A 24466-nucleotide genomic window follows, 5' to 3' on the forward strand; every position below is an offset into this window, starting at 1 on the left:
GGTTTATTATTTACAAGATATTTATATTTTAAGGTAATCTTTCAGCCATTTAGTCCAGTAAAGGACCGATTCAATTTCAGACAGTAGCACCATAATGGCATTGGGAATTCCTATCAAACAGCTCCCGCTAGATCGGCTGGACAGCACATATTTCATAGATGATAACTGCAAACACGTTGAACGTTGTTAGAATTCTTTGGTAATCACAGGGATATGCTGAATCAGAGAGTGGATTCCAAGAACTGCAGCTCTGGTTAGCTACCCCGTGATTGCAGAGAATGGGGCTCCCCATCAGAAACATGGAATGCAGAGTTGCACTTTTACAATCAGAGAATTGGGCAGCCCAGATGGAGGCCATTCAGCCCATTGTATGTATGCTGGGTCTTTGAAAGAGCTATCCAATTGTATCCACTCTCCCTTCTCTTTATCCCATAATCCTTTAAACATTTCCCCTTCAAATATTAATCCAATTCCTTTTTGAATGTCCTCTTGAATCTGCTTCCACTGCCCTTACAGGCAGCGCCTTCCAGAGCACAACTCACCATGTAAAATAAATTCTCCTCATCCCCATCTCTGGTTCTTTTGCCAATTCTCTTCAATCTGTGTCCCTCTGGTTGCTGAGCCTCCTGCCGGTAGAAACAATTTTTTCCACCTGTTCCCTCTAAATGGGTCCTTTTGAATGACTCTGTAAAACTTTCCCTTTAACTTTCTCTGCTCTGAGGAGAGCAATCCCAGCTTCTCCAGTCTCTCCACATTGACCGATGTCCCTCATCCCTGGGACCATCCCAGTAAACCTCCTCCACACCCTTGACATCCTCCCTCAAGCATGGTGCCGGAATTGGATACAATACTCTAGCTAAGATCCAAACAATGTTCCATAAAAGTTTAGCATCATTTCCTGACGTTTGCCACTCTTTATATCGTCGAGGGTTCTATACAATTCTCTTAACAGTTTTCTCAACATATCCTGCCGCCTTCAAAGATTTAAATAGGGTCTCTGTATTCCTGAAACCATTTTTAAAATTGTACCATTTAATTTATATTGCATCTCTGCATTTTTCCTTCTAAAATGCATCATTTTAACGCATACTTAACAAAATAAATACATTATTATGTTTAATTTATTGAACTTAAATATTAACAATTAATATCATTTGCAGAGATAATGCAACTGTATTTGAGATTCCTGGCATTTGCTGAAATCCTGAAACCTGCAGCAGAAATAATGCAGACCCAGGTTGAAAATCTAAAGGGAACGCAATTATCGATTCCGAATTCTGTCCTTGGGTCAGTTAACGAAACATTGCCCTCTACTGGAGTCTAAGCCTATTACGTCCTATTATTTGCAAAACATAAATATATAGCTGTAAATAAATATTTTTAATGAATTTGTACAAAATAATATTGTCTGTTTAAAAGAGTGGGTGAGTGTTCTAATTTTAAATTTGTATTAAAATTCAAGTCCTGTTGAAAACCACCCCAAACACAAAGTGCTCGCATCTTGTGCACTGAAAATGGACTTGGTTTTGGGAAAAGCTTTCTCCAGAGAGATTATTAAAACTAAATGGAACAGTAAATTTTCACTAAGTTTGCCTTGTTCAAGCACTGTAGATCAATTGGTGAAAAATTGCCCCGTGTTCTCAGCGAAGAACTTTATCGAAGTCCAGACATTCACACTGGAAGTGAAATTATATGAATATTGGGTCGGGAACGGAACGGCCTCAGCTCAATGTTCTCACACAAGTACCCCCCCCCCCCCGCCCCCACCCTCCCTCCAACCCCAGGCTGTACATAGTTCACACAAAACTTCAATCAAGAATTTCATCAGTAAGGTGCTTCATTCCAGTGAACAGACCTGAGAGAGGAGTCAGCGTCTTGAGGAGAGGGAGGGAATAGACAACATTTTCCCCAAAACTCAAGGAAAAAGTTAACTTCCTCGAGAGAAATGGATGGGGCAAACAAATCCAACGAAAAATAATTGTTTTCACAATTAGTCTTTGTAAAGGAGCAGAAAATACATCTGCTGCTGAAGGTGGCCCATAATATCAGCATTACTATCATCATTTAGTGCAATTACTATAAATACTTTAAATTAATGGCTGTGTTTAGCAGTGCAGCACGTTCTGAAGTGTTGTGCTTGGAGGTAACGTGTTCAGCCCCAAGAACGACTCTTTCGATTCAGTTGTGGTTGGACCTTTCTCTCTCGCGTTGTATGGTTGGCGTTTGTTCTTTCGGCATCTGAAATGTTGGTTTTTTAATTGTACAGCGTTAAATATTCAGAAAGGATATTGTGCATGCAAACAATGACAGCTGCCGGGGCAGGATGCTTAACTGGGTTGATGGGGATGCCTTTGTGTAAACCTTATTACATTGTTGTTGGAGGTGGAAGAGTTTGCGAGGAAGCCATGCCAAACCTTTATGGTTCATTGTTGATTCAGCCTCACCTGGAGTATGGCGCTCGATCCTCGGCACTACACTTAGGGAAGGATGGCAAGGCCATGGAGGGGGTTCAGAGGAGATTTATTAGAATGCCAGCAAGGATGAGGGACTTCGGAGACTGGAGAGTCTAGGATTGTTAGAACAGAGAAGGTTAAGGGGAGACTTAATTGAGATGGACATATGGGGAAGGGAGTTATGCTTCAGTTGGATAGAGTTGTGTTTAGAAGGAGAAATCAGTATGAGGACATGACCCTAAAATTAGAACCAAATAATTTTTAATGGAGATCAGGAAGGTTTTTCCATGCAGGAATATGAGGCTTGCTCTGCAAAATGTTAGGACCATTGGAGCTACTAGACGGAGATAGATTTTTGATCAGGAAGGATATCAAGGGATATGGATCAAAGGTAGTTAAAGTGGTTAGCACTGCTGCCTCACAGCTCCAGGGATCCGGGTTCAATTCCAGCCTCGGGTGACTGTGCGGAGTCTGCACGTTCTCCCCGTGTGTGCGTGGGTTTCCTCCGGGTGCTCCGGTTTCCTCCCACAGTCCAAAGATATGCAGGTTAGGTGGATTGGCCATGCTAAATTGCGCCTTGGTGTCTAAAACATTAGGTTGATGTGTTCTGCTTCTCCGTGTAGCATAAGCTGCTTCCTTGATGTATGCTTTGACAAAGGAAGGTCCAGACTTTGTAATGAGTTCAATATGTTTATTGAACTATTAACACAGTTCTTAAATGAGTTCGACTCTCTGCTAATCTAACTGTAGTAACTCAGTCTATCTTTATCAGCCTGCTCTAAGCTACGTGCTAGGTGTGATGCTTCTGATCAACCCTGATGTGCTCTCTCGTTGTGGGTCTGTGGAAAGAGGTAGAGCACATGTGCCCTGTCCTTTCATATGGGTTGTGAAGTGCCCCTTGTGATAATGCCACCTATGGGTGTCCTAATTATCCATTGGTTGTGTCCTGTTGTAATGACCCATTGGCTGAATTTCTGCATGTCATGACATCTCTGGTGCTCCCTCTCGTGGTTACTTAGTTGTAGTGTATTTACATTAACCCCCTGTGTATATACAGTGATGCATATCACCACAGTTGGGTTACGGGGATAGGGCGGAGGCTTCAGCTTAAGTAGGGTGCTCTTTCTAAGGGCTGGTGCAGACTTGATGGGCCAAATGTCCTCCTTCTGCACTGTAAATTCTATGATCTATGATCTATGATCTATGAATTGAGTTGAGCTATAAATCAACAATGATCTAAACGAATGACAGGAACAAGGTTGAGGGAGTCAATGCTCTTCTCCTGTTGCTAATGCTCACAGGCCTCACACAGTTGCACTCAGTCCTCCCAGTGAGATATGCATTTAACTGGAAGTCCATATAATAGATATTTTGATTGTTTTCTTATGCATTCTCAGAATGTAGGCCAACTATTATTGCCCATCCTTTCTTGCTCTTGAGACACTGGTGCTGAGCTGCCTTCTTGAGCCGCTGCAGTCCATGTGGTGTAGGTACACCCACAGTGCTGTTAGGAAGGGAGTTCCAGGATTTCCACCCAACGATGTGATGGAACGGCCGATATATTTCCAAGTTAGGATGGTGTGTGTGGCTTGGAGGGAAAATTGTTCCCAGGTATCTGCTGCCCTTGTCCTTCTAGGTGCTAGAGGTCAAGGATTTGGGATCTATGAGGAAAAAGTACTAAGACCCAGCCTTTCCGAACCCCGTGAGATTCAATGTAAGAGAGCCCAATAAGAATGAAATACAAGCTCCAAAAGAATTAGCTTTGCATACCAGACTGCCAAGGTTTATGTGCAAGAAGCTGTAATTAGAATATCCATATAAAAAAAACATAGGATAGTGGATAATAAATCCAATGGGGAATTCAGGAGAAACCTCTTTACTCAGAGAGTGGGGAGAATATGGAACTTGCTCCCACACGGAGTGGTTGGGGTGAATAACATTGATGCATTTAAGGGGGAAGTTGGGTAAACAAATGAGAGATAGAGGAAGAGGGAAGGATATGGTGATAGAGTGAGATGGAGGTGGGATGAGGCTCGTGTGGAGCCAGAATAGAGCAGTTGGGCCGAATGGCCTGTTTCTGTGCTGTACATTCCATGTCATTCTACAATTCTTTCATATGCACAAATAAACAAAGCAAAGGACTGTTATGTTCCAGATTCTGAAGACTGCCCAGTAAATAGATACCTCATGTAGACCAAGTAAGAGGCAATCAGCAGACCCACGAACACAAGGAATGTTATAGCCAACGACAACGCCACATCCTCCTCACTCAGTGGTTGCTGGACCAGTTCAAATTGCATGCACCTGACGCCACTGAAATCTTTGGCGCATCTTAAAAAGAAATATGTGGAATTAATCAATTGGTACACACAACTGTCGAACAAGCAGCACAAAAGTATTTGGGCTTCATCCGTCAGGGCCAAGGCATATCACCACAGTAAAGGTGGGTGCAGTTTGACTATGGTTCAACCATGGTTTCATTCGGGGGCGAAATAGCCACCTGCGGTTTCAATGTCGGTGAGGGTTCTAATGCTTCCAGGTGGAGGGAGCAAATGTTATGATGCATCTCTGCCGGTGGAGAGCCTTGTTGGAGACAGCAGGGAAATCACAGCCCAATATGGGCCTTTGTTGCAACCACCCTCGAATCTAGCAAGGATTTGCCATTGCATCTGTTCCTCATCATTCAACAGTAGGGGCAAGGTAACCTCCCTGCCGTGACTGAATGAACAATACCTTATGACCCATAAAACAAGAAAACAAACCTTGTCTGTACACTTCATGTTGAAACAGTTTTGTTATACATTTATAGCAACTTTTTTCCGTTTAAGATTTAATATCTCATCTGCCTCCAGGTCATCTTTGTCCAATAATGCTCCTGTGAAGTGCCATGGGGTGCTTTACTATGTTAAAGGTGCAATATAAATGTAAATTGTTGTTACAAATCCCCAGGTCTGTATTTATAGTTTGCATTGCTGATATAAATTTGTTCTATTGCAATTACAAATACAGCAATAAATTGCAGTTATATGGCACCATTAATGCAGTAATTGGAGCTCCTCAGGAGCATTGTCAAATAGAACTTGGGGTCCAGGCAGCTAAAGGCACGGCCACCAATGATGAAGTGATTAGAATTGGGGGATGTGCAAGAGGGCAGAATTGGAGCTGGGAAGGGATCTTGCTTGCGAGGGTGTGGGGCTGGAGGGATTTAAAAATGAAGGTGAGAATTTCACCACCTCCCAGCAATGGTGGCGTGACAGCGCTTCAGTAATTCTGAATGCACATGTGCTCCTCAGCTTGAGTTACAAGAACTTCCCCAAAACTCAATTCTATTACGTAACAAACTGCCTTCAAGATTTGCTATTTAACAATAAATAATAATGTAAGATCGATGATCTGCAAAAATAAGAACAGGGGGCGAAATTCTCCCCCAACGGCGGGATGCCCGCCGACTGGCGCCAAAGCTGGCGCAAATCAGACGGGCATCGCGCCGGCAAAAAGGTGCGGAAGTCTCCGCATCTTTGGCGGCCTAGCCCCAACATTGAGGGGCTAGGCCGACGCCGGAGGGATTTCCGCCCCGCCAGCTGGCGGAAATGGCGTTTGTTGCCCCGCCAGCTGGCGCGGAAATGCGGCGCATGCGCGGGAGCGTCAGCGGCCGCCGAAAGTTTCCCGCGCATGCGCAGTGGGGAGAGTCTCTTCCGCCTCCGCCATGGTGGAGGCCGTAGCGGAGGCGGAAGGGAAAGAGTGCCCCCACGGCACAGGCCCGCCCGCGGATCGGTGGGCCCCGATCGCGGGCCAGGCCACCGTGGGGGCACCCCCCGGGGTCAGATCGCCCCGCGCCCCCCCCCAGGACCCCGGAGCCCGCCCACGCCGCCTGGTCCCGCCGGTAAATACCAGGTTTGATTTACGCCGGCGGGACAGGCAGTTTCTGGGCGGGACTTCGGCCCATCCGGGCCGGAGAATCCAGCGGGGGGTCCCGCCAACCGGCGCGGCTGGATTCCCGCCCCCGCCCAATCTCCGGGAGCGGAGACTTCGGCGGGGGCGGGGGCGGGATTCACGGCGGCCAACGGCCATTCTCCGACCCGGCGGGGGGTCGGAGAATGACGCCCAGGATTTATAAATCACAAACCAAGATTGAATTATGCCTGTTTCAATTTACCCATATTCTTACCCTGCTTCACCTCAAGGCTACACTCAATCACGACTACCTCTGGGGGCTGAGAGAACGTAAATAAGTGTTTCTTAATGAATACAGGACTTACTGTGAAAATATGGGCGAAATGAGTAACATGTGCTGCGGACAAAGAGCTTATCAATACAGTAATTTGTTCCAGGACAATTTGGGATGGCCTCAAAATAGCACACCTAGAAATATAATCTAACCTGACCAGCAAATGTCCATTTTATAGTCTTTCCAATTTTCACAGAATCACCGAGGAGATGGAAGCCACTTGGCCCATCACGCCCGCACCGTCTCTCCGAAGGAGCAATTCACCCAGTGCCATTTCCATAGCTTTTCCCCACAACCCTGCCCATTCTTCCTAATCAGAGGACAGTCTGATTCCCATATGAAAGCCTCGACTGACCCTGCCTCCACCACCCTCTCAGGCAGTGTGTTCCAGATCCTAACCACTCGCTGTGTGAAAACCTCCTTTCCTCTTTCTCACTTTTGCATCTTTGGCCGAATACTTTAACTCCGCGCCCTTCGGTTTTACTCACTGTTGACCTGAGTGGAAGGTGTTAACCATGGGCGGGAATCTCCGATTCCCCAACGTGTGTTTCTGAGAGGTGTGCCATTCTCTGGCGGTGGAATTCTCTCTTCCCATCGCTTGTCAATGGGTTTTCCCATTGGAGCCGCCCCCAGGCCACCGGTAAACCTGAGGGAAAAGAAAATCCCAATGGTCGGAGGACTCCGGCCCAGGGGCGAAATTCTCCCCAAACGGTGCGATGTCCACGCGCCCAAAATAGCGCCAATCAGACGGGCATCGCGCCGCCCCAAAGGTGCGGAATGCTCCGCATCTTTGGGGGCCGAGCCCCAACATTGAGGGGCTAGGCCGGCGCCGGAAGGATTTCCGCCCCACCAGCTGGCGCGGAAATGACATGTCGGGGCGGCGCATGCGCGGGAGCTGACAGTTTTCTGCGCATGCGCAGTGGGGAGAGTCTCTTCCGCCTCCGCCATGGTGGAGACCGTTGCGGAGGCGGAAGGGAAAGAGTGCCCCCACGGCACAGGCTCGCCCGCGGGCCAGGCCACCGTGGAGGCACCCTCCGGGGTCAGATCGCCCCGCGCCCCCCCCAGGACCCCGGAGCCCGCCCACGCCGCCTTGTCCCGCCGGTAAATAGGTACTCTAATTTACGCCGGCGGGACAGGCAATTTATCGGCGGGACTTCGGCCCATCCGGGCCGGAGAATCGAGTGGGGGGGCCCGTCAACCGGCGCGGCCCGATTCCCGGGCCCGCCGAATATCCGGTACTGGAGACTTCAGCAACCGGCGGGGGCGGGATTCACGGCAGCCCCCAGCGATTCTCCAACCCGCTGGGGGGTCGGAGAATGATGCCCCAGATCTCTGACTCGAGCCTGAACTGGGGCTGTGATTTTGAACCCAAAGAAACGCATGCTAACTTTGCCAATTCCACGTTTCCCCTCCCCTACGTGTTCATGTCAGCTGCACACAATCTTTTATGTCAATCTAACAATTACTATGAGGAATTAAACTGTTTCATTGCGATTTATAGTTTCTCACCTGCAGTAGTGTATGTTTTCATGTGGGATGTACACACAGTCTCCATTAAGACAATAACCTTCCATTGAAGGAGGACACTTTGATCTTTTCACCTCAGCTACCTGGGGAATCACAACTGGCACCTCTGTTTGGAAAATAGTCCATTTTGTCAGTGTAAGTAACAAAGTAATACATCCTAATTATTTGAAATTAAGCAACCAGCGAAAAGCATTTTTATAAAGGACTAGTCAAACAACACAAGTTTCATTCAACCCCGGGTATGCTTTTCTCCCAATCAAGTTTTCTGTCGATTCAGCAGCCAATTTACACACTGCAAAACCACCTCAACAGCCATGAGGTAATGGCCCCATAATCTGAATTAGTGATGTTGCTTGAGGGAGAAATATAATAATAATCATCGCTTATTGTTACAAGTAGGCTTCAATGAAGTTGCTGTGAAAAGCCCCCAGTCGCCACATTCCGGCGCCTGTTGCCATCACGTGAGGGAAACTTGCCAGCTCTTCTTCAAATGAGCACTGTGAGAGCTCGGGCAGACTGGGCCTTCATCCCAAAACACTTCCAACAGTGCAGCACACCCTCAGCAGTGCAGTGCATTGAAAACGTCAGCCTGAGTTTCTGGAGTGACTTCAACCCAGAACCTTCCGGCTCTGGGGTGGGATTGCTACACACTCATCCAAGGCCGGCACCTTTATTCTTTCATGAGATGTGGCCCTCGCTGGCTGGGTCACCGTTTTTTGCCGGTCCCTAATTGTCCTTGAGCTTGCTTAGGCCATTTCAGAGGGGCAGCTAAGAGTCAACCACGTCACTGTGGGTCTGGAGTCACGTGTAGACCAGACCGGGTAAGGACGGCAGATTTATTTCCTTAAAGAGGATTCATGAACGAGATGGGTTTTACAAAAATCAATTTCACAGTCAAACTACTTTCAATTCTAGATTCATCAGTTGAATTTAATTTGCACCACAAGAGATTTGAACCCCTGTCTGCAGAACATTGCCTGGGCCTCTGGATCACTGTCCCAGCAACATTAACACTATATCACCATCTCTCAATTGTGGTTGGTGGAAACGGCAAAACAATGATACAGGCCAGAGAGAGATAGCCAATGAGATCGGTCAAACAGATAGGCAATAAAACAGAGCAGAGCGATTGCCAATCAGACACGGTAGATAAATAGACAATGAGACGGGACAGAGAGATGATTGTTGTAGCCCTGATCCAATTGCAAACTGTTTTCCAGAAATTTATACTGGATTCTTCTCTCAGACTATGATTCTCCCATCCCCCAGCCTCGGGTTTCCCGGACCGTGTCATTCGCTGGTGGCGTTATCGTCCCGCTGCTGTTCGATGGGATTTTCCATTGAAGCCCCCCCCACCCCCAACGTTGTCGGGAAATCCGCGGGTGGGGTACACTGCCGGCAGGAACAGAAAATCCCAACGGCCAGAGAATTCCGGCCTAAATTGTAAGAAATGAATGAGTGAATGAAGAATTGAGCAAGGTGTGAAAATGTGACATGGTTTACCTGTGGTGCTGCATTCACTGCTGAGCTGTCCTGGGCTACATCGTGGGGTGACTGTTGCGCTGTCACAGAAATGGTAAAGGCAAAATTCTATCGACAGAAGAGGCAAAATTGAAAAGGTCAGTGGTGACGATGTCAGCGTACTTTGATATTTTACCTGATCATTTCTTTAGCATATCCCAAAGTGCTTCATTCAGAATCATACAATCCAGAAGGAGGCCATTCAACCCAACATGCCTGTTTGAAAGAGTTATCCAATAATTCTTGTATTCCCTGCCTTTTCCTCAGCTCTGCAACTGTCTCCCCTGAAATATGTATCCAGTTCCCTTTTGAAAGTTCCGATTGAATTTGCTTCCATCGCCCTTTCAGGCAGCGCCTTCCAGATCACAACAAGTCGCTCCTTATTTACATTTCCCCCATCTCCCACTCAGGTTCTATTGTCAATTACGAGAAAACCGTCGGACGTGAACCCAGTATCCTCTGCCTCAGGGGTGAGGGTGTGGGGCACACACTGATCCCGCAAGGCCATGGAGAGGATGGAAATAAGTTTTAAATGTTATGAAATAATGTGAATGCCTCAGGTCTCCGTGCATTTACCTGCATACAATGTAACCCTGCCCTTACCTCTTTCTTGCCCTTTGGGAGGCGACCATTTCTTTGTTGACGGTCAACACCCAAGCGGTCTCTCACTTCCTTTTCCTAGTTCCCCATCTTGGCTCTCCTACCCTCACTGGCACTTCTAATACTAGGCCCATTAGTCAACCCAGCCTGGGCCTTCCAGTGGTGTTGTTTATTGTTAGTATTCCGCTATATATTCTTTGTTTTAATGAATAAGCAATGTACCCAAAACAAATTTACACCTGGACAATAAATATAAAGTGAACCGAATTTAATTGTAGAATTGATCATTTTGCAACAGGTTAGGAGGTCACCCACAACTTGAGCAAATATTGTCACAATTGATCATTAAAAGTTAGCACCCACAAAGGATTTCAGATTTCTGAAAGGCAAGTTTGAATAATTGATCCAAAGCGATAGATCTGCAATGCAAGATTCAACAGGCTGGATGTTGCTGTAATATTACCAGAGCGTTAACTACGCATGCGAGTCGATGACATAAATGGCATCTCACCATTACCTTCCCCGGTACTTTTAAGAACCTCCTTGCTCATTAAATTGCCCTTTATACTCGCCGCAGAAAGTTCTGCCTGATTGTTAAGAGTACAAATACCATTAAAACAATGTGATCATTGTTGATAAAATGCCAATCAACCTCTGGCAAATGAGTGCAAGTGCGATTACAGGTTATGATGCTTAGGATGTTCAGCAGAATAGCATTGTGCAAGTTTCCAACACAGGAGAGGTGTTGGGGAGGATGGAGGAGTTAATGCTCTTGATGGTGGGTATCGTGTTAGGTACCCTGGTCTAACACTGGCTGCAACTGGATGCAGCTTAGATCAAAAAGATACTCCAGACCTTGAAGTTAGTTCAATCAGGTTTATTGAACTAATAGCACAGTTAGCACAGTTCTCTGTGAGTTCAACTCTCTGCCAACTTAAGTGTGGTTACTCTGTCCAACTGAACCAGACTAGCTCTTAGCCACGTGCTGGAGGTGTGAGATTGTAACAACACCCTTGACTGACTCTCTAGATGTTCATCAGTGGAAAGAGGCGGAGTGTGAGTGCCTCGTGTCTTTTACAGTCAGATCCCACCCCTGAGTGTCCTGCCTGCTTATTGGTCATGTCCTGTTCCCTGTGTCCATTAGCTGCTTGTCTGTGCCTGCCTGTGTATCATTATGTGTGTGTCTGCATATTATGACAGTGGGTGAGAGGTCAATAGTGGTTAAGCCTAGCCCGCTCCGAGTTCGTATCAGAAATTCCGGCAGTGCGTGGTTTTCTAACCAGTTCCAAATTACTCACTGTGGCCACGGACGTCTGCTGGTTGTATTTACTGGAGATCAGTACGTGGACGCAGCTGGAACTGCGGCTGCCCATTCCACCTCACAGGCATCACCAACACTTACCAGCCTTAAAATGACACAAAATCTGGCACCCGCATTAACTCCCCACCGAAACCTGCCCACCCCCACCACGCCCCCCCATACACCACACAGACCTTCATCCAGCTTCCTCCCAACCCATCAGAACCCACTAAGTGTGACACCTTCTAAAAGCTCAGCATGTCCCAAAGCACCTTCCAGCGAATGAAATACTTTTGAAGTCCAGTTACTGTTGCAATGCAGCAAAACGTGCGCACACCAAACTCCCACTAACAGGAATGTGATAACCTCTTTTATTACAAAAGCAAATTACTGCGGATGCTGGAATCTGAAACAAAACAGTGAATACTGGACAATCTCAGCAGGTCTGACAGCCTCTGTGGAGAGAGAAGGGGGTCTTCACTCCCTCTCAAACGCTGTCAGATCTGCTGAGATGGTCCAGTATTTTCTGTTTCTGTATCAACCTCCTTTATTGTTGGTTTTAAGAGATGGTTATTGGCCGAGACAAAAGGACGATCTCCCCAGGGAGTTGATTTAATGTCTCATCCAAAATGTAGTATATAAACAGTGAAATTCCCTCTCGGTTCTGTTCCCACATGCAGGACTCCCTCAGCACTGACCCTCTGACAGTGCAGCACTCCCTCAGTACTGACCCTCTGACAGTGCAGCACTCCCTCAGCACTGACCCTCTGACAGTGCAGCGCTCCCTCAGCACTGACCCTCTGACAGTGCAGCACTCCCTCAGTACTGACCCTCTGACAGTGCAGCACTCCCTCAGCACTGACCCTCTGACAGTGCAGCACTCCCTCAGTACTGACCCTCTGACAGTGCAGCACTCCCTCAGTACTGACCCTCTGACAGTGCAGCACTCCCTCAGTACTGACCCTCTGACAGTGCAGCACTCCCTCAGCACTGACCCTCTGACAGTGCAGCACTTCCTCAGTACTGACCCTCTGACAGTGAAGCACTCCCTCAGTACTGACCCTCTGACAGTGCAGCACTCCCCCAGTACTGACCCTCTGACAGTGCAGCACTCCCTCAGTACTGACCCTCTGACAGTGCAGCACTCCCTCAGTACTGACCCTCTGACAGTGCAGCACTCCCTCAGTACTGACCCTCTGACAGTGCATCACTCCCTCAGTACTGACCCTCTGACAGTGCGGCACTCCCTCAGTACTGACCCTCTGACAGTGCAGCACTCCCTCAGTACTGACCCTCTGACAGTGCAGCACTCCCTCAGTACTGATCCTCTGACAGAGCAGCTCTCCATCAGTACTGACCCTCTGACAGTGCAGCACTCCCTCAGTACTGACCCTCTGACAGTGCGGCACTCCCTCAGTACTGACCCTCTGACAGTGCGGCACTCCCTCAGTACTGACCCTCTGACAGTGCAGCGCTCCCTCAGTACTGACCCTCTGACAGTGCAGCACTCCCTCAGTACTGACCCTCTGACAGTGCAGCACTCCCTCAGTGTGTCCAAACATACAAAATGGGAGCAGACGTAGACCATTCGGCCTTTCGAACCTCCCTACCATTCAATAAGACTATGGATGATCTATTTGTGTTGAATTACAGATTTCACATCTTCCCCGATATAAAGAATCTATCATTCCACCTTAACAATATTCAGTGACTCCGCCTCCACTGCCTTCTGAGTCAGATTCACAACCCTCTTAGAGGAGACATTCTCCTCATCACTGTCCTGAGACGGCAGCCCTTCATTTTAAATCTGTGCCCCCTCGTCCTGGATTCACCACAAGAGGAAACATCCTTTCCATGTCCACCTTGTCAATACCATTCAGGATCTTCTAAACTTCAATCAGGTCACCCCTCACTCTTCAAAACTCCAGTGGGAACAAGCCCAGTCTGTCCGACCTTTCCTCATAAGACAGTCCGCCCATTCCGGGTATCAGTCGGGTAAAAATCCTGTGAATCGCCTCCAAAGCATTTCTATCTTTGTTCCTCAGGTAAGGATGGCTTTTGCTTCGGTGCCTCCCCAGTTAACGAACCTGTCAGCACTCAGTGTGAAGAACAGCCATTCCACCAGGTGATATCAGTGTGTGATATCAAGAGGCCTGCAGCAAAAACAATTATGGACTGTATTCTCCCGATCGCCGACACCACGATCGCATTCGGCGATTGGGCGGAGAGTCCCTTTTGACCCCGAAATCAGGGCGGCGCCATTTTCAGATGCTCTGCCCCCTACAAAACGGCGTTTATCAGTGAGTACACCGCACGCCATTGGGACGGCCTCAGGACGTCACCTGAAGGCCCTCCCCAAAGCTCCGCCCTTGATGCTCCTCCCCAGATGCTCCGCCCCCGATGGGCCGACTTCCTAACGGTGTGGTTCACTTCTGGTCTGAGGTTTCAACAGCCTGACGTGGTGTCCAGCGCCTCCACAGACGGAGGGGGGGGGCGTTCCATTGGCCGGGGATGGGGAGCTTCGACAGGGTCTGGGGGGACTGGTGGGGGGTGGTCCAGGGGTGGCTAAAGGGGTTACTGAGGGGCACTGTCTGGCAGACTGGGTCCACGTGCGGCTGGTGCCATGTTGTATGGCGCGACCGTTGCAGGTTAAGCCGGGGGTTTTATGTGGCGCGGCTGTTAGCCCTTCACTGGGTGGAGCATCGGTGTGGGGGCAGCGGCGACGTTTTGGTCGTAATACTGGACACATGGGGCGGGATTCTGCGGGAATCAGCGGGGCGGGCAACTCCGGCGGGAAGGAGTGCCATGAACCACTCCGGCGTCGGGCCGCCCAAATGTACGGAATCCTCCGCACCTTTAGGGGCTAGGCCGGCCCCAGAGTGGTTTGCGCCCCACCGGCCGGTGGGGAAGGGGCTTGACGCCACGCCAGCTGCCGCCGAAGGGCCTCCGCCGGCCGGCGCGAGTTGGCGCATGCGCGAGAGCGCCAGCGTGTGCTGGCGTCATCCCAACGCATGTGCGGGAGGGTTCGTCTCCGCATCGGCCATGGCGGAGGACCACAGCGGCCGATGCGGAGGAATAGAGTGCCCCCACGGCACAGGCCTGCCCGCGGATCGGTGGGCCCCGATCGCGGGCCAGGCCACTGTGGGGGCACCTCCCGGGGCCAGATGCCCCCGCGCTCCCCCGAGAACCCCGGAGGCCGCCCGTGCCTCCAGGTCCCGCCAGTAAGGACCTACTCCAATTTACGCCGGCGGGACTGGCAAAAAAACGGGCGGCCATTCGGCCCATCGCGGGCCGGAGAAACGCCTGGGGGGCCGCTACCAGCGGCCGCTGACCGACGCGCTGCAATTCCCGCCCCTGCCAAATCCCCGGATCCGGAGAATTTGTAAGCCGGCGGGGGTGGGATTCACACCGCCCCCCCCCCCGGTGATTCTCTGACCTGGCGGGGGGTTGAAGAATCCCGCCCATGGTCCGGACATAACCTCAAAATCGGACAATCCAGCCCTATAGTTTAGAACTTCTAATATTATGTTGCAGTACAGAAGATGACCATTCAGCCTGACTGTAGGTGGCAGTGTTTCTGCTTCACTTGAGCCTCCTCCTGTAGTGTTTAATTGTTTGATCAATCTGTGTTTGATTATGTCAGTCAATTCACTGATCTATTAACTGTAATTAATCAAGTAAGCCTGTGGGTAGAGCTAGAGAGAAATACTGTGTAAGCTCCAGCGGAAGACCTGGGTTCTGGCTGACACCATGGGCACGGTGTTCCGGTGCCCCCTGCACTGCCCCCCCCCCCCCCCCAGACAAGAAATTTCCGCTCAAGGTCAACAAACCTTTCAATAGCCTGTCTGATTTTCTGCTCCACCCACGATGGTTCCAGCAGGGGGCAGGACCCAAATATCTACCCCCATGTGTAGAAAACCCTGTAAGTTCTGAGATATTTTAAAGTATTATAAATAGAAGTCATAGATATGGAACTAGTGTCATCTCTGCATTGCACTGAGATCAATCAGACATATAAGATATGCAATAAACTAGCAAATATATAACACCTCTGATTCTACATCTCACCTAATATACATAATCCTCTGTTCCCTTCTCCCTCACGGGGGGGGGGGGGGGGGGGGGGGGGCGGACAGCCGGGAAATGTAGCCCATGATGTCATTTTTGTTGTTGAAAATAATTCCTTGCCATGTAGGCACGTGTATGTTGTAATAATTGGCAATGACTCTCTTTCAGATCAACCGTGTGTCATCTGTCTGCGTAGCTGAGGCCGGTATGGAATTTAGTGTGGGCGCACTCCTGCATTCCTCAAACACATCACAGCAGGAAAAGTGAAGTATTCTATTCCGTAGCATATCACATTTAGCAACAAGATCACTGCTACGTTGATTAGGGTCATTGAAACCCGTGCCAAAGCTGGGGATTCTATTTTTGGACTTTTAACGCATCCTGCTCAGGTGCGTACAGCTCCATCCTGCTCAGGTGCGTACAGCTCCATCCTGCTCAGGTGCGCACAGCTACATCCTGCTCAGGTGCGTACAGCTCCATCCTGCTCAGGTGCGTACAGCCCCATCCTGGTCAGGTGCGTACAGCTCCATCCTGCTCAGGTGCGTACAGCTCCATCCTGCTCAGGTGCGTACAGCCCCATCCTGCTCAGGTGCGTACAGCTCCATCCTGCTCAGGTGCGTACAGCTCCATCCTGCTCAGGTGCGTACAGCTCCATCCTGCTCAGGTGCGTACAGCTCCATCCTGCTCAGGTGCGCACAGCTACATCCTGCTCAGGTGCGTACAGCTCCATCCTGCTCAGGTGTGTACAGCTCCATCCTGCTCAGGTGCGCACAGCTCCATCCTGCTCAGGTGCGTACAGCCCCATCCTGGTCAGGTGCGTACAGCTCCATCCTGCTCAGGTGCGCACAGCTCCATCCTGCTCAGGTGCGTACAGCTCCATCCTGCTCAGGTGCATACAGCCCCACCCTGGTCAGGTGCGTACAGCTCCATCCTGCTCAGGTGCGTACAGCTCCATCCTGCTCAGGTGCGTACAGCTCCATCCTGCTCAGGTGCGTGCAGCCCCATCCTGCTCAGGTGCGTACAGCTCCATCCTGCTCAGGTGCGTACAGCCCCATCCTGCTCAGGTGCGTACAGCCCCATCCTGCTCAGGTGCGTACAGATCCATCCTGCTCAGGTGCGTACAGCTCCATCCTGCTCAGGTGCGTACAGCTCCATCCTGCTCAGGTGCGTACAGCTACATCCTGCTCAGGTGCGTACAGCTCCATCCTGCTCAGGTACGTACAGCTACATCCTGCTCAGGTGCGTACAGCTACATCCTCTTCCCTGGAAGATTTCATTTACAATCATCAGAGAATCACCTCACACAGCAGGAGGCCATTTGTTCCATTGTTCATGTGTTGGTTCTTTAAAAGAGTGACCCAATTAATCCCGTCCCATACGCTCTTTACCTTTAGACCTGCAAATCTTTCCTTTTCAAATATTTATCCAGTTCCCTATTGAAAGCTTCTATTGAATCTGCTTCCACTGTCCTTTCCCGCAGCACCTTCCAGCCGACAGTAAATGCCCTCATCAAAACCCTCCCCATTTGCGTCACACTTCCTTTCTCTCAAATCCGGGTCCTTGGTTTCCAGCCCTCCTGCCGGTGCATTCAGTTTCTTCCCATCCAACCTATTAAAACACCTCCTTCTCCACTCTGAGAGCAAACCCAGGACTGGATTCTCTGTCCAGTGACGCCAGAATCGCGAAACAACGATTGGGCGGAGAATCGTGCGTGAGCCGAAAATCGCGGCTGGCGCCGGGCGCCCGGTGGAATGCCACGCTCCGGGGCCTCGACAAAGGCGTCAATGCGTTCTACTCTGCACGTACAGTAAACGGCGTTGGCATATTGTTAACAGGCCCGGTATTCTCCGGGATCCCACGAAGCCAGGAGGAATTACCGATGGCGAGTTTCACTTGTGGTTTTAAAATTCAGGAAACAGGCGCCATGGCGGCTGAGGGAGAGAGAGGAGGTGGAATGTTCCCAGTGGCATCACTGTGGCCTCTGCTAGGGCCGGGGGGGGGGGGGGGGGTGGTGGTTAGCGGGGGGCACCCCACTGACCGCCCATCGTGGTCCATGGTTGTGTAGAGTGACACCGGCCATATGGGTGCCCCCACCCCCCCCACCATCCATCGACCCCCCCCTCCACCCGACCAACTAACCCCACCCCCCACAACCAGGCGCCACCTGCCAGCGGGGCATCATGCAGCCAACTCAAGGGCAACGCCCACAGTTGCCCCAATGGGGGGCGTCGGACGGGGATCGCAGAGCGTACCTTTGGCATGGGTGCCGTCAGCCACTCGGTCCCCCCTGCCGGCAGGGAAGAGCGCTGTGGCCAGAGTACCGCGCGGTTCTGGGCACCGACGGGGCCAGGCGTGTGGTGCTGAGGGCAGAGTGCCGAGGGAATGGCTGGCTGTGGGAAAGGGTATGGGGGAAAGAGGGTGGAGGGGACATGTGGGGGCAGGGTCTGTATTGCAGGCCAGGGCCACCATGTAGCCCGGTGGACCTGGTTGGGCCCAGGGGTACGCACCGTGCAGCCAGGAATGGTGACCCTCATCCTGGCCGGCCGCCGCAGCCCTGGGGGATGCACTGAGGCTGTACAAACTGGAGCTGTTCAGGGCGGACCCTGGAGCTGGAGGGCCTGCCCCAGAGGAACAGGAGCCAGCCGCAACTTTCTGCACTGTTGTCCACTGCTGTCAGTGGGACCCACGGCGCTCACGGCCTCTGCCACCTGCGCCCAGACCCGGGTGTCCGGCGGCGCTTGGCCGCCTCTTTCCCCCCCTGTTCCCCAGAGAGGCCCTCCTCTCCTCCACGGTGTCCAGCAGGGCCTCCAGCGCTGCGTCCACACACCGGGAGCCACTTTCCGCACTGCCATCTTGTTGTCTGGGATGGATGTGTGTGGGGAGCCGGGTCGCTGATACGCCGCTGCACTTTCTCGAGTGGCAATCCCGATCCCGGAGAATCGGACACCGTTTTTCATTGAAATCTATCGTGTGTCGCGTGGCACTGGTGCCAGCCCATTAACGGATCATGAATCGCTCCGGGACCAACGCCAATTTTGCTGTCGTAGAAGTCCACCCACCGATTCAGTCCCGTGTCAACACTGAGGGCTGGATTCTCCCGCCCCACCCATCGCAAGAACTCCATTGACCTTGGCGGGATTCTCCGGTTGCCGGGCGGACGAGGCCGGAGTATCCCACCCTTACTTTCTGAAACGGATGAGCCTGCCCACGGTTTCTCCACTTAACTGAAGTCTCCCAACCCTGGAATCAGTAATGGCAGAACTGGGGAAGTGCAACAAATAATGGGGGAATTGGAGAAGGACGACAACCAATGGGGGAAGATCATCAACCGAGAGGACAATTGGGGAAAGTCTGAAAGGTTTCAGCAGCATCGATGTGCAGAAGATATTTCCAGTTGTTGGGGAGCCCGATCATTAATAAATCCACTGGGAGAAATCTCTTCACCCAAGAATAGTGGACCCTCCCTTCCGTAGGAAGTAGCTGAGGTGAATATAGATTGATTGAAGTGTAGATAAGCAGATGAAGGAGAAAGGGTATACTGACAGGCACAATGGAGTAGGGTGGGAGAAGGTTCGTCTGGAGTTTAAACACATGGGGCAACATTCTCTGACCCCCCGCCGGGTCGGAGAATCGCCGGGGGCTGGCGTGAATCCCGCCCCCGCCGGTTGCCGAAGTCTGCGGCACCGGATATTCGGCGGGGGCGGGAATCGCGCCGCGCCAGTTGGCGGGCCCCCCCCCCCCCCGCTCGATTCTCTGGCCCGGATGGGCCGAAGTCCCGCCGATAAATTGCCTGTCCCGCCGGCGTAAATTAAATCACCTACCTCACCGGCGGGACAAGGCGGCGTGGGCAGGCTCCGGGGTCCTGGGGGGGGCGGGGGGCGATCTGACCCTGGGGTGCCCCCACGGTCGCCTGGCCCGCCATGGCGGAGGTGGAAGAGACTCCCTCCACTGCGCATGCGTGGGAAACTGTCAGCGGCCGCTGATGTTCCCGCGCATGCGCCGCCCCGACATGTCATTTCCGCGCCAGCTGGCGGGGCAACAAAAGCCGTTTCCGCCAGCTGGCGGGGCGGAAATTCCTCCGGCGTCGGCCTAGCCCCTCAATGTTGGGGCTCGGCCCCCAAAGATGCGGAGCATTCCGCACCTTTGGGGCGGCGCGATGCCCGTCTGATTGGCGCCGTTTTGGGCGCCAGTCGGCGGACATCGCGCCGTTTCCGGAGAATTTCGCCCCAGGACTGACCAGTTGCGTTGAATGGCCTGTTTCTGTGCTATAATTCCAGTAAATCTCCTCTGCACTCTCTCTGACGCTTTCACATCCTTTCTATTGTGGTGCCAGATTTGGACACAATATTCCAACTGAGACCCAATCGGTGTTTTATGAAGATTCCACCGATAATTTAAACGACTCGTGAGATTGTCCATGATTGTCCACTTCAAATGCCTTGACCTAGAATCATCGAATCCCTACAGTGCAGAAGGAGACCATTCGGCCCATGAAGTCTGAACCAACCCTCTGGGAGAGCACCCTACCTAAGCCCAAGCCCCATCTTATCCTCGTAACCCCACCTAACCTTTTTGGACACTAAGGGCAATTTATCACGGCCAATCCACCTAACCTGCACATCTTTGGACTGTGGGAGGAAACCGGAGCACCCGGAGGAAACCCACGCACACACAGGGAGGATTTGCAGACTCCGCACAGACAGTGACACAAGGCCAGAATTGAACCCAGGTCCCTGGAGCTGTGAGGCAGCAGTGCTAACCACTGTGCCATCATGCCACCTCAACATAAATAATCAAATGAACAATGGAGATGGGGAGTGGAGGGGACCAGGGCACCATTGGAGTGAGGGACTCCCAATGATCACAGCGAGTCTGTTCCTGTGGAAGGGTTTCCACTCTATCCCGGCCAGCCCGGGTACAACCCGGCTCATGGCCATAGAATTTTACAGCACAGAAAGAGGCCATTCGGCCCATCAAGTCGGTGCCGGCCATCAAGCACCTATCCTAATTCCATTTTCCAGCACTCGGTCCATAGCCTAGTATGTTGGGGCAGTTCAAGTGCTCATCTAAATGCTTCTTAAATGTTGTGAGGGTTCCCGCCTCGACCACCCTTTCCGGCAGCGAGTCCCAGACTCCCACCCCCCTCTGGGTGAAAAATATTTTCCTCAAATCCCCTCGAAACGTCCCGACCCTTACCTTAAATCGATGCTCCCTGGTTACTGTGGGGAAAGGTTCTTCCCTATCTATGTCCCTCATCATTTTATACACCTTGATGAGGTGTCCCCTCAGCATTCACTACTCGAAGAGTATTGTTGTCAGTTTTGGTCGCCTTGCTATGGGGAAAGATGTGATTAAACTGGAGGGAGTGCGGAAGGGATTTACAAGGATGTTGCCAGGACTCAAGGGACTGAGTTACAGGGAGAGATTGGACAGGCTGGGACTTTTCTCTTTGGAGTGTAGGAGACTGAGGGGTGATCTTATAGAGGTGGATAAGACCATGAGAGGCATGGACAGGGTGAATGCACTCAGACTTTTTCCCAGGCTTGGGGAATCGGGAACTAGAGGGCATAGGTTTAAGTTAAGAGGGGAAAGAATTCATGGGAACCTGAGGAGCAACATTTTTACACCGAGGGTGGTACGTATGTGGAATGAGCTGCCGGAGGAAGTGGTGGGGCAGGGACATCGACAACATTTAAAATGCATTTGGACAGATACCAGGGGCGGAATTCTCCCGTACCCGGCGGGGCGGGGGGTCCCGGCGGGACGGAGTGGAGTGAACCACTCCGGCCCCGGGCCGCCCCAAAGGTGCGGAATCCTCCGCACGTTTAGGGGCTAGGCCCGCCCCGGAATGGTTTGCACCCCGTCGGCCGGCGGGAAAGGCCTTTGGCTTCACGCCAGCCGGGGCCGAAGGGGCTCCGCCGGCCGGCGGAAGTCCGCGCATGTGCGGGAGCGTCAGCGGCTGCTGACGTCATCCCCGCGCATGCGCCGGGGGGGGGGGGTCACCTACGCGTCGGCCATCATGGAGTGCCCCCATGGCACAGGCCCGCCCGTGGATCGGTGGGCCCCGATCGCGGGCCAGGCCACCTTGGGGGCACCCCCCCCAACGCGTTAGAGGCCAGGAGGGATGTCCTGTTTCCCCCCAAGGGTCCCGGAGGGTCAGTCAGAGGGCAGCCACTGCGGAAGCTGTCAGCTCGGGCAGTGTGACCAGCAGGACTGCCGAGCTGTGCAGTAATGAGTAGTCACCAACGCCACCCCCAACCCCCCAAGGGAGCACCCACCCCCCCCCCCATCTCCCCATGCGACCCCCAGACCTCCCTCCACTCTCCCCCTCCTCCCCCAACCCCTCCTCTCCCACCATTGTGAGCCACGCATGTGGCTAACGCTGCCCTCTCTGTTTCTCCCAGGGAAAGCTCTCCCATAATCGCTGGGGGAGGGCCCAGACTGGCGGTGGGGTGCCAGACATCAGAACCCTCACCTCCTTCGAGGAGCCCTGTAGGTGGCCGACGACAGCTCGGTTAGCCACGTCGAGGCTGGCGGACGCCGCAGAGGTGAGGGACCACCGGGCTCCACCCGGGGGATCTGTCGAATGTGAGTTGTTGTTGTCTTACTGACTGACCCACCCCTCCCACTGACCACATGGCCATTCTCCCGCAGGTTCTCCAGCCAATGGGGCCAGCCCATCCCGGGTGACACCCTCTCCTGACTCCGAGGAGGACACCTCGCAGGAGAGCTTCAAGGATGCCACCGTCGTCGCGTTCAGTTGTCATCCCCACCGCCCACCAGCGCAGATATACACACCTCGGTGGCTTTGGGGGCACATTCCGGTCAGCACCACACTGCTGATATTGCACATCAGGTGGCGGCAGGAACCCCCCAGGGGGGGACAGCAATTGGAGGGCTGCTGGATCCCAGGACCCAGCTGGGTCCCAGCCTGATGCTGAGCCTCTGGAACAGGGTCACCCGGAGCTGATGGAGACGATAGGGAGAAGCCGGGACATTCAGAGGGAGATGTCAGCGTCACTCCAGCAGGTCCACAGCCGATTGGAGGAGTCCCAGAGGCTAGGGGCACAGGAGATGGCGCCGGCAATGAGTGGCACCGTGGCCAATGCTGCCAGGCTGGCGACCGCAGTGGAGAGCCTGGTGCGTGACGTCGGCAACATGAGTTAAGGTGTCCAGGGCACCCCGCAGTCGCCATGGTGACGGCCATGGCTGAGGGTCTCGGCAGGATGTCCCACTCGCTGAGGATGTGACCCAGTACCAGGCTGACCTCGATGAGATTCGCAGGACATGTCCCGCTCTCAGGTGGGCATTGCTGAGGTGCTGCGGAGCTTGTCCCAGTCACTGAGGAGCATCGCCGAGGACGTTAACACCATGGTGCAGACCCTGGGGAGCCGCCAGGGCTGGCAAAGCCAAATGATGCAGGGGCAGCCGGGGCATGAACAGGCTGCCCTTCCATAGCAAGGTGATCCCCAGAGCCCTGTGGGCACGGACCGCGAGCAGGGGGCGCTGGGTGCCAACCCGGACCCCTCCCATGGAGTGGCAACGGTGGCCGCCACCTCCCCAGAGTTTCACCCCTCTAATGAGGCCGTATCTCGCAGTCAGCACAAGGGACAAGCTGGCACAGCTGTGCATGTGACCCCGACAAGTGAACCGGGACCCTCCAGCCCCAGAACCCCTCGGGGACTCCCGCCAGGGGCATTGAGGGCCACGGGACGAGGTAAGCAGCTGGCAGCCTCCACCTCTGATGTGCATCCTGGGGAAACACCTAGACGTAGCGGCAGAGTTGGGAGGGCCAAGCACATCGAGGATCACTGAGGGCACCGGGAGAGGGGGTGCAGTTGGGGGGGTAGGTTGGGAGTGAGGAGGGGGTTGGGGTGGGGGGGGGGGGGGGGCACTATCAGGAGTGGGGTTTGCACAGCACATTAAACACCTTTTTGCAAAACCATTATGATGCTTCTGTCAGTTCCTTTTGCAATGTGGACTGACCACCACCCCATAGTAATCCAGGGGCCCAGGCCAATGATCTGGAGACACGGGTTCAAAATTCCAATTGAAAACTAGTTTTAGTAACCATGACTACGAAACTAAAACCCACCTTTGAGGATGATGGATTTATGTATATTCTGCATTAAGTGGGTGAGTACTTGCTGCAACTTGTTGCAATCACCCTTCGATCACATTCTCTTGGTATGAAATGTGGGGGTCACATCATTACAGTAATCCTATCCCGACCTACCTGATGCCTTGCAATAAAAGACACTCTTGTAGCAACCCATCTAATTTAACAATTCCAAGAAAAACATTCATCTGAATAGTAGAGAAGGCAGGAGATTTACGATTGACATTTAGTGCAGGGAAATCGAAAGCAACTTCAGAGTTGGAATGTGCAGACACTCACCCGACAGGAGGTTTTCATTCGGAATTTAAACTCACGTCTTTGATTCTCCGTCCATTAGTTTAACACAACTCCGAACTAAAACCTAACCCCCTTTGATTTTTCGATGAAATTGCCAGTGACATTGGCCAAGGAAATTAAAACATAGGCGGAGGCAGGTATGTACAAATAACGTCAACCCCCTTTTCACAACAGTTCGTCAAAACAGTTTCAGCTCACGGCCCTCTTACCTAGGAGAACGAGACGCGTCCATTCTGTGCCGATCCTGGCCATATCTCAGGAGTAAGGTAGGATAACACTGGCGAATTCAGGATTTCTCCCGGGTCACTACTATATCCAGGAAGTGTGTTCCCTCTTTGAGTCTGGAACTGAGA

At 52.1% G+C, this 24466-nt stretch overlaps 1 protein-coding gene across 1 annotated transcript; it reads right to left on the reverse strand.

The window, feature by feature from the left end:
* Positions 1-1789: 1789 nt before the first annotated feature.
* On the reverse strand, positions 1790-24466 carry LOC140409465 (proepiregulin-like). Its single transcript, XM_072497895.1, has 5 exons — positions 24323-24466; positions 9712-9798; positions 8191-8314; positions 4638-4784; positions 1790-2238 (listed from the first exon to the last, which is right to left on the reverse strand). The coding sequence occupies exons 1-5, from the start codon at positions 24363-24365 to the stop codon at positions 2106-2108; spliced, it is 534 nt and encodes a 177-aa protein (XP_072353996.1). The 5' UTR covers positions 24366-24466; the 3' UTR covers positions 1790-2105.

This window comes from Scyliorhinus torazame, chromosome 3 (assembly GCF_047496885.1).
Source record: "Scyliorhinus torazame isolate Kashiwa2021f chromosome 3, sScyTor2.1, whole genome shotgun sequence".
NCBI lineage: Eukaryota > Metazoa > Chordata > Chondrichthyes > Carcharhiniformes > Scyliorhinidae > Scyliorhinus > Scyliorhinus torazame.